Consider the following 15,716-nt stretch of genomic DNA (forward strand, 5'->3'; position numbering starts at 1 on the left):
TGCACACACACCGATATGGAGGGAGGTGTGGAGTCTGACCCACTGGAACAGGCTGGATGGACCTCTGTGTTTCTGCTCACATTTGTGATGGATGTGACCTGTCCACCACCCAAGCAGAAGAGATCTGCCCAGAGCTTTATGCAAAGGTTGCTGCTTCCCAAGCATCCCTGCAGGCCAAGAAATGCTGCATCCCCCACCTCCCACCCTTCCATGCAATAGGAGCTGGGGAACCACTGGCGGCTGAGGAAAGCGATGCAGAAAGAACAAACCAACTTGTAGCTGGAAACTTGCCCTATCATTTGTTCCAGTTCTCCTGAACCCTGCAGCCCCCCTGCACGCACTGCACCGGTCAGATTTGCTGCTCTCTGGATGCCCTTAGAGATTCCTTCAGTCATCGTAGCCTTTCCTTGACTGCTCAGCAAACACTGTTCCCCCCCTGCTGCTTTCCTTCCCCACCAACCTGTCCCTCCACCTCCCAGCTGCACGACTCACACGCTCACCATCTCCCTTCCATACCCAAAACAGGAGTTGGCCAGCAGCATGGATTTGCAATCTATATGTTAATCATTATCCACCTCCAGGGACTGTGCTGACCTCCACAAGGGAGGTTGCATTGACAGACACGCAATGGATGCTCCCAGTTTCCATCCAGAGAGGAAGTTTCCATGATGAGTGCAAACAGTGCAATGCTCGCCAATGGGGGTCTCACTAATTAGGCATCAGCCAGTGCCACGTGCCAGGGAGAAAAGGCTGGGATAATTATCTTTCCTCCGTAAAGGTCCTTTAATCAGCGTGCTCTGCATTGTGACCCTGTGCTAATGATGCGGCACCCGATGGGAGAGTGGAAAAAGGATGTAACATGTATGTAACATGCCACATATTTACATGCCACACATGTAAACGTATGCAAGCATGTGTGCACAAATGTATGCATGCACATACATGCATACATAAGTACACATCAAAACACATGTACATCCCCATACACACATGCAGATACATGTGCACATTTACAAACATGCACACACATGCAAACATACACATATGCTCACACATGCTTACACATGCTCACACATGTACACATATGTGCATACACATATACAGACACATGCACACGTATGTATGCATGCATGTGTACATGCAAACATGTGAACGCATGTGCACGCATACACATAAGTACACACATGCACACACGAGTACATGCATGCCCACAGAGGTACACACATGCAGACAGGTGAACACATGCAGATCCAAATAGACCTGTATGCACATGAACACACATGTACAAACACATGTGCAAGCATACACACATATAAACACATGCACTAACAGGTACACATGTATACACATGCTAACACATGAACACATGTGTCCATGCACATACATGTACACACACATGCATACATGTATACATGCACACGTGCAGATATTTACACTCACACACATACAAGCACATGCACACACATGTACACATGCACATACATGTATTCAGGTACACACATACAAACACACATGTGCACAAATATGCACATGTGTAGATGTGGAGATGCATGTATTGCACACACACACGCACACAATTGTGCATGCAGAGAAACACACACATGGACACACATGCGCAACACATGTACACACACATGCAGATGCACACACACCCCTCCACACGTAGAAACACACACATGTTGGCAGAGCAGTGTGCACACAATCTCACTGTGCCCACTCACATATGTGCCCACCCACACCGCCTGCTGGGGGCGGGGCCACGTCGATGGGCGGAGATTGTGTTAAAGGGGTGGAGCCACAGAGATGGGGAGGGCCAGAGAGGGGGCGGGGCTACGTTTGGGGCGGAGCCACACAGAGGGGCGGGGCCACAAGAGATACGGCGCTACGCAAGGGAGCAGGACCACACAGAGGGGCGGGGCTATGTCGGGGAGGAGTCAAAGAGAGGGTGGGGCTACATTAGGGGGAGGGGTCATATATAGGAGGGCTATGTTAGGGGGCGGAGCCACATGGAAAGGCGGTAGTATGTTAGGGGGCGGGGCCACACTGAGGGCGGAGCTACGTTTGGGGGTGTGGCCACGTAGAGGGGCGGAACTACATTTGGGGGAGGAGACACACAGGGAAGGTGCTACGTTAAGGGGCGGGACCAGGTGGAGGGGCGGGGCTAGGTTAAGGGGCGGGGCTTCGCTCTGGGGCGGGTTTTCATTGAAGGGGGCGTGGCCTCGGGAAAGGAGGGGCGGGGTCTGGACGAGGCGTGGCCTGAAGGTGGGGGCGTGGCCTGGGAGAGGAGGCGTGGCTTCTCATGCCGCGCTCTGCCTCTGCTCCGTGCGCCGCCGCTTCCGAGTAAACAGCGCGGGCGGGGGCTGCCCCCCCCCCACCCCCTTCCCCACCCCCAGGCCCGGCCCAGCCATGGCCGCCCGCGGCGCGTTCCCGCTCAGCCCTCTGCCTCCTTCCGCCGCCGCCGCTCCTCCGCCTCCGGGACCCGGACCCGGTATGATGAGAGGCCCCAGTCCGTCTCCGGCTTCCGCGGCCGCCCCGGGATACCGCCCGATGGGACCTTCGGGAGCGCAGTACCAGGTGAGGGGGGGGCGGCTGTGTGCTCTTTGGGACGTTACTCAGAACTCTCCGATGGAGCCGTGGGGGGTTCAGGAGCCTTTTGGGCCCGGAGGAAGCGGCGGTGCTTCCGGAGCTTGGGGCCCGCGGGGGGGGGGGGGGGAGCAGAGCTCCGTCGTGGGGCGGCGGTTCCCCTCCTCCCCCCACCCCCCCGAATAAAAAAGTTGTTAACGAAACGCTCCTCCCTATGGCCGTTGTTGGGGGTCCTGCTTCAACCTGGGCACTGCCGGGTCCAGGAGAGCCGTGGGTGCAGCACAGCCGTCCCTGTGCGGCTCTGGAGGTGGAGGGGTGCATGTGGACGTTAGGGGGAAGGAACGGGAGTGGGGGGAGGCGATGTGACCCGCTGCACAGCCGTGGACTCTGCTCTTTCCGCTGCCTTTTCTGTTGGTTCGGCCCCACGTGTTGTGGGGTTATTTAGGCACGGGGATGTGTTCAGGTGGAGGTGGAGGAGCCTCGTTCTGCAGCGCGTTCTGAGTTCGAATTGAAGTAATCCATCCCGCTGGGGGAATTTCCAAGTCCGGAGCTTTGCTGTACAAAAGGAGGAAACAAGCCATGAAGCTGCAAAGCCTGGAAGTGAAAGCTGAGATGGCTCAGCGAGGCCGATCCGGCCCTTCATTGGCTGTAATGTGACTCAGAGCCGTATGGAAGCTTCTCCCCAACCTTCCCTGTTGCAAAACCCAGCGGGCATCTCTCTGCCGTGGGTAAACAGGGGTGCATATGTTTGCTTTCCGTGCTGGCCAAAATGCTGCACTCGTGGCAGGTGTTGGGAGCGTATGGATGGGGTAGGGTGAGACCGGGAGCATATGGCAGCGTGCTGCAGTGTTTGGGATCTGCACGTCGTGTGGGGCTGCGTGTCTGGCTGGCAGCTTGCTGGCCCTGCAGCAGGAGGGGAGGGGGGTCTGATCATGGAATCGTATCATGGAATCATAGAATGGCCTGGGTTGAAAAGGACCACGACGATCATCTGGTTCCAATCCCCTGCTATGTGCAGGGTCACCAACCAGCAGACCAGGCTGCCCAGAGCCACATCCAGCCTGGCCTTGAATGTCTCCAAGGATGATCCGTAGGGGCTGATCCGCACGGTCTGCCCTTTGTTTTGCAATTTGCAGGCTGTGCAAAGCAGCTCCTCCCCACCAAGTGGTCAGCGCTGCGGTGCCTGCAGGACTTCTCAGGGGGTATCGAGTGAGTCAGGCTCCTTCTGCTGCATTATGTTCACCAGAGAACACAACAGCCCTCATCTATGCCAGTGGGTGCTTAGGGCTCTTTAATCAGTGGATTATTAAACGTATGCTAATCCTTTGACATCCCTGCTTGTCTGGCTATTCACCAGCATCTCAAGCAGGGAATTGGGAAGGACAACTCCCTCTGGCACTGGGACTGATATTTCCAGAGCAGAAAGGAGAGGATTTTTCAGGAGTGTCCTGGGCTCCATCAGCAGAGGGGTGGCCGGCAGGGACAGGGAGGTGATCGTCCCCCTCTGCTCTGCTCTTGTGAGGCCCCACTTGCAGCACTGCGTCCAGGTCTGGAGCCCTCAGTACAAAAAAGACAGGGAGCTGTTGAAGAGGGTGCAGAGGAGCCACAAAGATGATCAGGGGACTGGAGCACCTTCATTCAAAGACAGGCTGAGGGAGCTGGGCTTGTTCAGCTTGGAGAAGAGAAGGCTGTGGGGTGACCTCATTGCAGCCTGCAGTGCCTAAAGGGAGCCTGCAAACAGGAGGGGAATCAACTCTGTGAAAGGGGAGATAACAGCAGGACAAGGGGAAACGGTTTGAAGTTGAGGGAGGGGAGATTGAGGTTGGATGTCAGGGGAAGTTCTGTGCTGTGAGAGCGGTGAGGGGCTGGAACAGCTGCCCAGAGAGGCTGTGATGCCCCGTCCATCCCTGGAGGTGTTCAAGGCTGGGTTGGATGGGGCCCTGGGCAGCTTAAATGTGGAGGTTGGTGGCCCTGCATGTGGCAGGGGGTTGGAGCTTCGTGATCCTTGAGGTCCCTTCCAACCCTGGCCACTCTGTGATCTGTGAGTGTGCTCAGGCAATGGACGATCAGCTGCTTGGTGCCGTGTCCATCCCCATCCCAAGGATCAGGTCAGCATAAACTCAGCAGGAGTTTCTTCTGTTTGTTGTGATGCAGTTTTCGGGCTTGGGAGATTCTCGCCGAGTTATCAGGTTGATGCTGTGGTAGGGAATGGGCTCTGTGACACAGCGGAGGAGGGATTGTGCAAAATGGTGCCCTGGCCTTGAAGTTTCCCCGTGCTGTCGCTTTGCTGGCGCAGATCAGTGGCAAAAAGCAGAGTTAGTGAAGTGCCATGTTAAAAGCATTTCATTGGCACTTGCTGACAAGCAGGAATCCCATTTCCGTGGGACGGAAGGGCTGTTGCAATCCAAACAACTGCTAACGAAGTGATTTCGGAGGAAGCGTGGCTGTGCGTGGCCCAGGCAGGACTTTGGGCTTTCTGCCCCTGAAAAGATCTGCTGGATCCCATTAGGAGAGGAGAGCAGGGTGTTTGTTCCATGCTTGGCTTGGGGACAGCAGCAGGGCTGGAACTGCAGCACACAGCAGGGATTGCATTGCTGTGTGACCCACCCTTCCCAGGGGGAACCGTTTCCAAGGCAGGTTTCATCAGAGGCTGAGCATCCAGCAAATGACACGAAGCAGAGCAATGCTCTCCTCTCAGAGCTGGAGGGAAGCAGGCAGCATTGGAGCTCAGGACGCCCTTTGTTTCTCCTGCAGGCTCATGGAGGTTCTGCTCGGTGAGGGCATCTCCAAAGCTTGCTGCTGGAGGCCTTTGCTCTGTCTTCCTCCACGGGATCCTGTGGGGACCCTCAGTGCCGTTCCCTGCACATCTGAGCAGTGTTTTCCACCAGGCACTGCCCTTCCCCTGGGTTCCTCCACGTTGTATTGCTGAGGCTGCCACGTTTTCAAGTGGGAACCCAACACCTTTCTTCCTTGTTCCTGCTTGCGTTAACACCTGTGTTTAGGGCATAAATCCTCTGAGCTCTCCTTTCCTCTGCCTCCTGCAGCCTCCGTTCCACAGCTTGCTCTTTGTTTTACACCTCCTTCTCCCCCCATCCCGTGCTCTTCATGGACATCAGCACGAGGTGAAAGTCCCAGGCTGTAACTCGTGCATCCCTTCTGTTCTCTCGCCAAGTCCCTGCGGCGTGGAAGCTGCTGAGAAAACTTCGCTAATGTGGCCTTTGCCCCGAGCATCGTGGTGCCGTGGGTCCTGGCGTGAGCACTGCAGCCTGCACAGCTTGGAGCCCCTGACCCGGAACATCTGCAGCTGCAAAGCCACACGTGGGCAAGTTTGCCTGGACCCGGATATCTCAGCTGGTGCTTGACGTGACGCCAGCACGTGTCCTCAGTCTGCTCGGTTTCGCTGCCTGTTGCTTTGCTGTTCACTCTTTAATTTACTGCTTCCTCACCGACTGTTTTTAGCTGAGGCTCCTACTGCTGAAATACTGAAATGCGGCCCATCTGAGCATCACAGCAGCCTGCCTGCATCCAAGATCTTGCAGCAAGTGATGACACCTCACCAGCAGCAGCACCCTCCTGCTAATGATCACTTTGTTTTTCCTTCCCTCCCCCCCCCAAGATGGGGTTTGCTCACAGGGGTTTGAGACCTGAGACCCCCCGCAGTGTTTTGGGCTGTGCTGCAGGGGTCTCAATTCATCCCAGCAGTGCTGAGCTGCCTGTGAAAGCAGCCCAGTGCAGAGCTGGGATCCTGGTTGGGCAGGATTTGCTTTTGCTCACATCGCAATGGGAAGTGCTGTGGGATGCACGAGGAGCTGGCAGGAAAAGCTGCCCCTCTGGCATCTCCTGGGTGAGGACACACGTGGGCTTTCATTCCCCAAATGTCAGTGCATGCAAAGAGCAAGCTGAGTGAAGCGAGGCGTGCATCAGGACAGCCCGATGCAGAGGGGGGTTTTGTGAGCCCTCCTCAAGGCTCTGCTTGGGGAATCAGCAGGGAGCTGCCGATGCTCAGTGCATTGCAGCCCTTCTTGCGTGCTGGTGGCCCTGGGGAGCACGCACCCTGCTCACATGGCAGAGGCACAGTGGGAGGGATGAGCACAGTGCAGGAGGTTCTGTTGTTCGTGCAGCGTCTGGGAATGGCTTCCCTGTCACTGGTGGGCTCTGGAGAAGAGCCGTCCTCTGGAGAGAAGATGGAGAGAGGCTCATTTCTGAGTCCCTGCTTTTCTCCCAACGCGCTCTGTGCCCTTCTTGCAGATCTGTCCTTCAATGTTATTGCTCCCCCTCCTTTTTTTTTTTTTTTTTCTTCCCTTTCTGCTACCAGCATCTGCTTTCTGGCCTGCCCTTCCTCAAGAAGAGCCCTTTGGCACGCAGCGAGGCTCCCGTCATGTGGCTGAGCATCCATCAAGAAGCCTTCCAGCCCCCGCTTGCTCCGACTGAAGCTGACTCTAAACAGAGCTCCCCAAATGCGAGAGGCCTGTGCGCTGACCTGGGATGAACCACTGCTCTGCAGCCAGCCCGATTCGTTCTTCCAGCTTTGGCAGGGAGGAGAAACAAGCTGTTTTTTGTCCCATTTCCAAATGGCTCTACTCATTCTCTGCGGGGAGGGCTGGATGCCATCCAGCTCGTTCCTTGGAGCGGAGCTTGCAAGATTTTGCCCTTTGTCCGCCCTGCTGGCAGTGGGAGGAGGAGGAGGAGGCCGTGGGGCAGAGAGGGGAGGATGAAGAGGCATCTGGAAGGGGTAGGACCACAGTGCTGCCCCAGATGAAGGGGAGAGGATGGAGCCTCCGAGCGTATCTGTTAGCCAGGAAGGATGTAAGGAAGGTCACCATTTCAGCTGCTCTAATAAAATTTCCTGAATTTAAGCCCTCTTTGCATCCTGCTCATTTGCAGGGCTTCTGAAGGGTGCTGCAGGCTTCACCCTGCTGGGCTGTAATGCTGCTTAATGGCTTAGCTAGAGATTTACAGCTGTGCTGTTTGCGTGTCCGGAGCTTGCAGCCTTCAGGCGAGGGGGCTGTTGGCCATGCAGTCCTGCTGGGGGCCACAGCAAAGGCTGCTTTGCTTTGCTGAGACACTTTTCCATCTGCTCATTGCAAATCTTGAAGGTAAACTGAGAAAGAAATGCTTGTGGAGGATTCCTCCTTCCCTTTTTTCGTAGGGAAGGAAAAGAAAAAGAAAAAAAAAGGGCTGCAAAGTGACTGTTCTGAGGGTTTCCATGTTTCTTTTTTGCTAATTAGAAATGTCACAGCCTCTTTTCCTGCCCGTTTGTTCTCCATTAGCCCTTGCAGGCAGATCAGCACAGTTCCTGGAGCCTCCTGGAGCCACGCTGTAGCCATGCACAGCCCCAGGCAGTGCCTTGCAGCGAGCAGAACCCTGCAGACAAAGCCTGTGCAGTCCTGTTTGCAGGGAGGCATTGCCAAAACGTGGCTGATCAAAGGGAGCAAAACATCTGGGGGCTGTTAGGAAAAGCTTTTGCCTCATAGCACAGGCAGGTTGGCCAGCAGCTTCAAAAGCAAGCCAAGCAAAGGTGAAAGCAAGCAGATGGTTGTGCAATGGGCTTCGTGTGTGTGTGTTTTATGAATTCCTCCTGCAGTCCCCATCCTGCCACCTCCAGAGCTGCTCCTTTTTGCCTTTCCAGCTGTGGAATGCTCCTCCGTCCTGAGGCTGATGTATTTTGGGGATTTCCTGCTGGGTTTGGCACTTTGTAGAGATGCCCATGGCTGTGGGCTCTGGGACAAGAGCTGTCCATGTTGTCCACCAGCCTCAGCTCTTCTGTTGTTTGCATTTACGGGCTTCTGGGCTATTCCAGCAAGGAGGTGAGTGGGTTTTGGCTCCAAGCACCCGCTGTGGCTCTGAGCCTGCCTCTAAAAGCTGCCGAAGCCAGGCAGGCTGGTGGTGGTGATCCTGTGTGGGATTTGCACTGGAATTAATGCCTACATGCAGATAAGCTTGTCAGCCTGCAGCATTGCCTGCGGCTGAGCTCTCCTTGCTGGACTCCTGGCCCCTTTGGGATAACGAGTTGGCTGTGCTAGCTCCTCTGCACCAAAGCTCTGTCTCTGTCCACAGGATGCGGGTCAGAAGGCAGGAGGGAAGCTGCAGGAGTTGTCTTGGCATGTCAGGGAGGCTTTGGAGGGGAAGAAATGCTGTTCTGCTGGCTTGGTGGCTTTCCCAGCCTCACCAGCTCCTTGGCAGGGGGGAGCTGGAGGATCAGAGAATCCGAGAGTGCAGGCAAAGCATGCTGGAGCACGTCGGGATGAGAGGCAGTGGGGGGCTGGGAGCTTTTGTTGAGCACCCAGGGGCTGTGTGTGGTGCAGAGGCTGTGTGTGGTGCAGACCCAGCATCAGCTGGCCGTGCTGGTGCTGGCCAAACTGCTCTGCTGCAGGAGATGCAGAGGAACCAAGAGAACTGCCCCAGGCTGGGATTCATGCAAAAGTGGTTAAGCATCCCGCTGGGGGGTTGTAAATGCCCTGTCTAGGTGCCTGGAGGGGAGAAGGATGCAGCCGGAGCTGATGTGCTTCATCCACCAGGAATGAAGGCCACCCTCCTGATGTCCTTCCTCTGGTTAAGGGGCCCATGTTTAACACCCCCTCTTCTCTCTTTTCCCTGCCAGCGCCCCGGGATGCCGCCAGGCAGCCGTATGCCCATGGCAGGGCTGCAGGTGGGTCCTCCAGGAGCACCTCCATACGGAGCAGCATCCCCTCTGCGACCCGGCCTGCCACAGTCCATGATGGACCCCTTCAGGAAGCGCCTGCTGGCTCCCCAGTCACAGCCACCCATGGCCACCCAGAGGAGAGGGTAAGGGGGGACACAGGAGCACCTTCAGCCAGTCTGGAGCGGAGGGGTTCACTCTCTGAATCTGGCTGCTGCCCTTCTGGTTGCATTTCTCCACCAAAACCTACAGCATGGCCCAGTTGTTGGCACCTTTGCTGGTGGGCAAGCAGCCAGATCTCAGTGCTGGGGTGGTGGGTGAGGCTGGGACACTTGGCTTACAGCTTCCCCATGCTCTGATCTCCCCAATGGTAACCAAAAAGCTGTGTTTTAGCTTAAGCACAAGCTTGTCAGAGCCTTTCCCCCTTTTTGGGGGCTTTGTGCTGGCCTGGGCAGGCACAGAGGCAGGTGGACACTCAATTCCCAGCCCTGGCAGGAGACAGGCAGAGCTGCAGAGAGCCTCTGGCAGGTTGCAGGGAATCTCCCCAGATCTGTGATCTCAGCATGGCTGTTTACTTGGGATGGTCTCTGTGAGCTGCACGGTTTTGCCAGCAGCTCCTCGCTTGTTTATGATGCTGCTGATCCCTTTGCCCTGTTCCTGTTTCCACGAGGGTTTCTAGATTACTGGAGGCTGTTCCTCAAGGTCCCTGAGTCCTAATGGATGTTCTGGTCCCGTTCCCTGCCCTTGCTGCACAGCAGGGCTGATGGTTTTGTGATCCCTTTGCAGGGCTGTGCATCCATTCTGTGCTCCAGAGCAAGCTGGGGATTAAGGACACAAGGCTGAGACGTCCTCGCCCACTGAACAGGGACGTCAGCAGCTGGATAAAGCTGTGGCTGTGTGGGATCAGCTGTGCTGGGGAGCTCAGGGCTGTGCACAGAGCTCTGCTGAGCTTCCCTGCTCCTGACTGGAAGGGAGGGGGAGGAGGGTCAGGACCAGTTCTTAAGTGGCCAAATCCTGGGATGCCTCAGGATGGCAGCAGTAGTGCCATATTTGCTGCCCTGCTGCTTTAGGTGCTGCCCCAAAACTGGGGCAGAGTAAGAGAGCATTTCCCCATGTGTTTCCCTCTGTTCCTTGGAGCTGCACAACAAACTGGACCCAGGGGCTGGGTTTCTTTCCCTTTGGTAGGCTCTAGAGCTCTCAGACCTTCCCCTCTGGAGTTGGCTTAGCTTCCCCCCCCACGGTTACAATTTCTTATCCACTTGCTTCAAAGGCTTCTGCAATTAGATGCTTTTACAGCCTTTCTTCATTCCCTTCCTGCAATTCTGAAATGCCTGCCCTGTAGCTGATGGGGACGTTTCCCCTTGGATCACACTGTTTGCTGCAGTAGGATCCTGGGACCTGGCTTGGACTGATCCATCCCCAGAGCCATGCATGGCCTGGATGGGGCCAAAAGATCCACCACGCTGTGTCCCCCAAGACAGGCAGGCAACAAGATCTGCAGCGTTCTGTGATTGCTGCAGGATCATTTCTTTGACTTTTCTTCGTGCTTCTTGCAGGGTTAAAAGGAGGAAGATGGCTGACAAAGTCCTGCCACAGAGGGTGAGTTTCACTTTGGTGCATGTGAGGAGTTGACGATGGAATGATGAAGTCCCCATTCTCATTCAACCTCATGCTGCCTGATGGATGTTTCTGCTTCATCCCAGAATGGAACATTTCAGTCTTGTGGGTTAGAGGGATGTGCACAGTTTAAGCAAGCAGGGCTTTGGGCAAACAAGGAGCAGCAGTGGCCTGGGGTGTAGACCCCTGGTCATTCTCAAGCTTCTCTCTTGGGGTTCCTCTTGACAATGCAAGGTTATGATCCCTGCCTGTGATGTGAAGCAGGATGCTAAGTACAGTGAGTAGCTCCAATCAGTGCAGCTCTGTGATCTGGGGAGTGTTTTGAAATGTGGAACGGTGCTGCCGTGCCAGACTTGTCACTTGGTTACTCCCTGGGATGTGAGCCTGGCACTGGTAAAGATGCTGGGGTCGGAGTGGGATGCAGCACCAGCTCAGCACGTGAGGGACTGACTGTTTCCATTTGACAGATCCGGGAACTTGTCCCAGAATCCCAGGCCTACATGGACCTCCTCGCCTTTGAGCGCAAGCTGGACCAAACCATCGCTCGGAAGAGGATGGAGATTCAGGAGGCCATCAAGAAACCACTGACGGTGTGTGGCCGGCCAGGAGGGCAAGCAGCTGGGCAGGGTGGAGGGAGGAGATGGGTGCTGCCAGCCATCCTCTCGCTCCAAGCATCCCCCCTCTTTGTTTTCCCATTCCACAGCAAAAGCGGAAGCTGAGGATTTACATCTCCAACACTTTCACCCCGGCCAAAGAAGAAGGAGAGGGTGGTGAGCGTGTGGCCTCTTGGGAGCTACGTGTGGAGGGCAAACTGCTGGAGGACGTAAGGATCTGGGCAGGGATAAACGTGGCAGTGGGAGGAGGGTTGTGCTGCTTTTCTGGTGCTCTGTGCTGAGAGTTTGGATGGGATGGATGCAGTCTTTCTCTCTCTGGGTGCTGGAGGCGGTGTTTTGGGCTGGGGCCCTCAATGGTGTTGGCAGCGTCAGGCCAAGCCTTGCACGCAATGTTTTGCAGCCAAGCAAGCAGAAGAGGAAGTTCTCCTCCTTTTTCAAGAGCCTCGTCATCGAGCTGGACAAAGAGCTGTACGGGCCAGACAACCATCTGGTGGAGGTGAGATGTGCCTGGCTGCACCCCAGGAAGGGTGAGGAGAGCTGTTCAGTGCAATGGGAAGTGAACCTGCTGCTCACCCTGCAGGTGCTCAGATCCCCAGCCCAGCACCAGCAAGGCTTGCTGCGTGCTTCAGGGTGGAGAGGGAGCTGTATTCAGCAAAGCAGTGCTGAGCTATCCCAAGAACCACACCGCTGTACTTTCTAGGCTGCAGTTTGCAGCTCAGCAGTGCTGGCTGGCAGCCCGGTGAGGCCAGTCTGGCCCCTCTCACCTGGATGGCTCCCAGAAGCAGGCTGCTTGCCCCAGGGTTGGTTCTTAACTCCCTCGTGTCCATGGCTGGAGCTGGGAGGTGTCAGGCTGCAGCACAGGCACGGCTCTGATGGATGGCTTGGGCAGCCCCAGGCTCCTTCAGATCTGTGAATCTGTACTTCTGGCAAACACTGATTCCTGTGGTGGTATCCCCCTGTTGGAGGTAAATTCCACTAAGTGGAATGGTTTGTGAGAGCAGCTGTGGCATCAAGCCCCTCTGGTGGGTGAAGCAGGTCTGAGATCCCACAGTGACTCTGGGAGCTGTTTGAGCAATTGGAATCAAGTGCTCAAACCAAATCCACTGCTCTCCTAATCCACCTAAACTGCCTACAGCTGGGCTGGAGCTCATCAGCGTTGGTGAGACCAAGTTAAACAGCCCCTTTGCTCTCTCCTAGTGGCACCGTCTGCCCACGACCCAGGAAACTGATGGCTTCCAAGTGAAGCGTCCTGGAGACGTCAATGTGAAGTGCACCCTGCTGCTGATGCTGGATCACCAGGTAGGGTGTTACCAGTGCCACGCTGCCCTGCAGCACAGCTCAGCTGAAACTGAGTTTCTAGGCTGGAACAAGCCCGGGCTGGGGTGGGATCTTGCACGAGGGGGGCTGTTGGGTTATGTGCTATGGTGCAGAACAGGCACAGAGAGCAGTGGAGAGCTCTAGGAATGGCCCTCAGCCTGCAGCAGCACGAGGGCTGTGTAGGATGCTGTGCACGCTGAGGGGCCGCGTTCCAAATCCGCCCTTAATCCCGCAATGTCCCTGCAGCCACCACAATACAAACTGGACCCTCGCCTGGCTCGCCTGCTGGGGGTGCACACCCAGACCCGTGCCAGCATCATGCAGGCGCTCTGGCTTTACATCAAGCACAACAAGCTGCAGGACAGTCATGAGAAGGAATACATCAACTGCAACCGCTACTTCCGCCAGGTCAGTCCAGCCCTCTCCTTCGTGTGCCTCTGGGGTGCCCTTGGCCTCTTGTAATCGTGTGGGTCTCTGATGAGAGGAAAGCACCATTTCCATCCTTCAAAGCCAAGAAAAGTGTTTTTTCCTGGCTTGGAGTGGTCGCTGTCCTTCTCCCCATGCTCTGTTGTGCGTCCATCCAGCTTGGCGTGCTCAAAATGGGGCTGAGCAAAACCTTGCACCTGCCTTAACCCTTTCTGGTGGGTGGGAGGAGCCCCTGACATCGGCAGCTAACGCTCTGCTCTACCCCTGCAGATCTTCAACTGTGTCCGTATGCGCTTCTCTGAGATCCCCATGAAGCTGGCAGGGCTCCTGCAGCACCCAGATCCTATCATCATCAACCACACCATCAGGTAGGGGTTGGAGGGGTGCTGGGCAATGCCACTGGGGGTGGGGATGGACTGCCTGGAGCAATGGGCTCCTCCCTGCTGAGGATGCAGGGCCCCAGGTGCTGCAAGGTGTCCAGCTCAAACCAGCAGTGAGCACAGGTCACTGGGAGGGGAAGAATCAGCCCCACAAGTCTGGGAGCTCCCCGGGGCAGTCGTTTGGATACCAGTATTGCTTTTGGGGGTGATTGATTTGTTTTTGAGGCTGAAGAGGTTACCTTAACACCCTGCCTCCTCCCAGTGTGGACCCCAATGACCAGAAGAAGACTGCCTGCTATGACATTGACGTGGAGGTAGATGACCCCCTGAAAGCTCAGATGAGCAACTTCCTGGCTTCCACCACCAACCAGCAGGAGATCGCCTCACTGGATGCCAAGGTGTGAGGATCCCCCCCCTCCAGAGCTCCCCAGTATCTGAGCTGGGGGAGCTTGGTGCCAGCTGTGTCTCGTTTCGGGGGCTTGGCACAAACTCCAGTTCCCACACGGTCACTCACAACTGTCTCTCACCTTCTGTCATCTCTGCAGATCCATGAGACCATCGAATCCATCAACCAGCTGAAGACACAGCGCGACTTCATGCTGAGCTTCAGCAACAACCCTCAGGATTTCATCCAGGAGTGGATCAAATCGCAGAGGAGGGACCTCAAGGTAAAATGGGAGGGCAGGGCAGGGCGAGGGGCAGGGAGGCTGAGCAGGAGCCAGCCCTAGGCCTCACCCTCTTCACCCTTATGCTTTGCTTTGCTCAGATCATAACAGATGTGATCGGGAACCCTGAGGAGGAACGGCGAGCTGAGTTCTACCAACAGCCCTGGGCGCAGGAGGCTGTGGGCAGACACATCTTTGCCAAGGTGGGTTCTGTGCTGTGCTGGCGGGGTGCTCCTCTGGGCTGAGATGGCAGCAGGGAGGCTGAAAGCAGGGACTGCTTGTAGAGAAGGAGCTGGTTCTCGGAGAGGGACAGGGCCTGCGCCAAGCCCTGCCTGACCCCCCTCGCCTCCTCCAGGTCCAGCAGCGTCGGCAGGAACTGGAACAAGTGCTTGGGATCCGCCTCACTTAAGAGGCCAGCAGGGCTCAGGAGCTCCTCCTCCTCTCCCTGCTGCCTGAGCCTGACGGTACTTCTTACTGGAATCAAATACAGCACTTGCACAAACCCTACGTGCCTGGAGGGATTTGGAGCCGCTCGCACCCCTGGGCTCCCCTCAGCCAGGAAGCTCTCGCCACAGGCAGAGCAGCAGAGGGTCCCCCGATTCTCCCTGCCCTCAGCCCTGCTGCATTAACACGTCCTTGCTTTTGCATTGCGCCGTTTGCCTCCGCCTGTAGCAACGAATGCAGCCCTCTGCGAGCACGCTCTGCCCCGTCCCCTTCTTGCTCTGCCTCTGGCCAAAGCCCTCCTGGCATTGCTGACTGCCCTGCCAGCCCTCCCCACCACCGTGAGGGCAGGCCCAGCCCTGCCCCTTTTCAACCAAAGTTTGTCATTCCAAATGCCAGCCTCTGCTGCTGGTGGCCGATGGTTTTTTGGTTTTTTTTTGCACTATTTTTGTGAACAGGTTTTATAGAAAAAAAAAAAAAAAAAAAAAAAAAAAGAAAAAAAAAGAAGAAAGAAAAAGAGCATTTTGTACAGTGGGTTTGTATTTGATTAATATATTCAGTTCCTCTGACTGCACTCATCACCTCAAACTATGCAGTGATTCATGGTGTTCTCAGCGGGCTCGTTCTGCCCAAACTGTTCTTTTTGTATGTAACTGAGTTTTTTAGCGTTGAGTTCTTGACAATCAGTTGATTACTCCACCCCCTGCTGTTGCTTTACACACCTAGTGACTTGTCCTGTGCTTGATACGAGGTATGGGGGGGCAGCTCTGTCCCCAGGAGCCTGCGGGCAGCAGGGCCCCCCCCCTTTAGGGCTCTGAGAACTGGAGATGCTTGGGGCAAGGGGCTGGAGCGTGGGGCCACTGCACTGGGGCCGAGGGGACAGTGCACCACCCACCAGACCCCACTGAAGTGCCTTACCCTGCTGGCCCCATGCCCACATTTTCCTTGTAGGGCAGCCTGGCTTCCTCTGGGGGGCGGTCACAGGTTGGGGGGGGGGGGGGGGGCGGATGGGGAGGGGGGTGTTTACATATTC

The 15,716-nt window shown here is 56.1% G+C and overlaps 1 protein-coding gene across 1 annotated transcript; it reads left to right on the forward strand.

The window, feature by feature from the left end:
• Positions 1-2,424: 2,424 nt before the first annotated feature.
• On the forward strand, positions 2,425-15,667 carry SMARCD2 (SWI/SNF related, matrix associated, actin dependent regulator of chromatin, subfamily d, member 2). Its single transcript, XM_042832756.1, has 13 exons — positions 2,425-2,574; positions 9,185-9,369; positions 10,780-10,822; positions 11,308-11,430; positions 11,544-11,663; positions 11,855-11,950; positions 12,652-12,753; positions 13,018-13,179; positions 13,468-13,565; positions 13,840-13,975; positions 14,123-14,245; positions 14,344-14,445; positions 14,598-15,667. The coding sequence occupies exons 1-13, from the start codon at positions 2,491-2,493 to the stop codon at positions 14,649-14,651; spliced, it is 1,428 nt and encodes a 475-aa protein (XP_042688690.1). The 5' UTR covers positions 2,425-2,490; the 3' UTR covers positions 14,652-15,667.
• Positions 15,668-15,716: the final 49 nt, after the last annotated feature.

Source organism: Centrocercus urophasianus, unplaced genomic scaffold (genome assembly GCF_019232065.1).
Source record: "Centrocercus urophasianus isolate 14NV4802_14NV808 unplaced genomic scaffold, USGS_Curo_1.0 seq_396, whole genome shotgun sequence".
Lineage (NCBI taxonomy): Eukaryota > Metazoa > Chordata > Aves > Galliformes > Phasianidae > Centrocercus > Centrocercus urophasianus.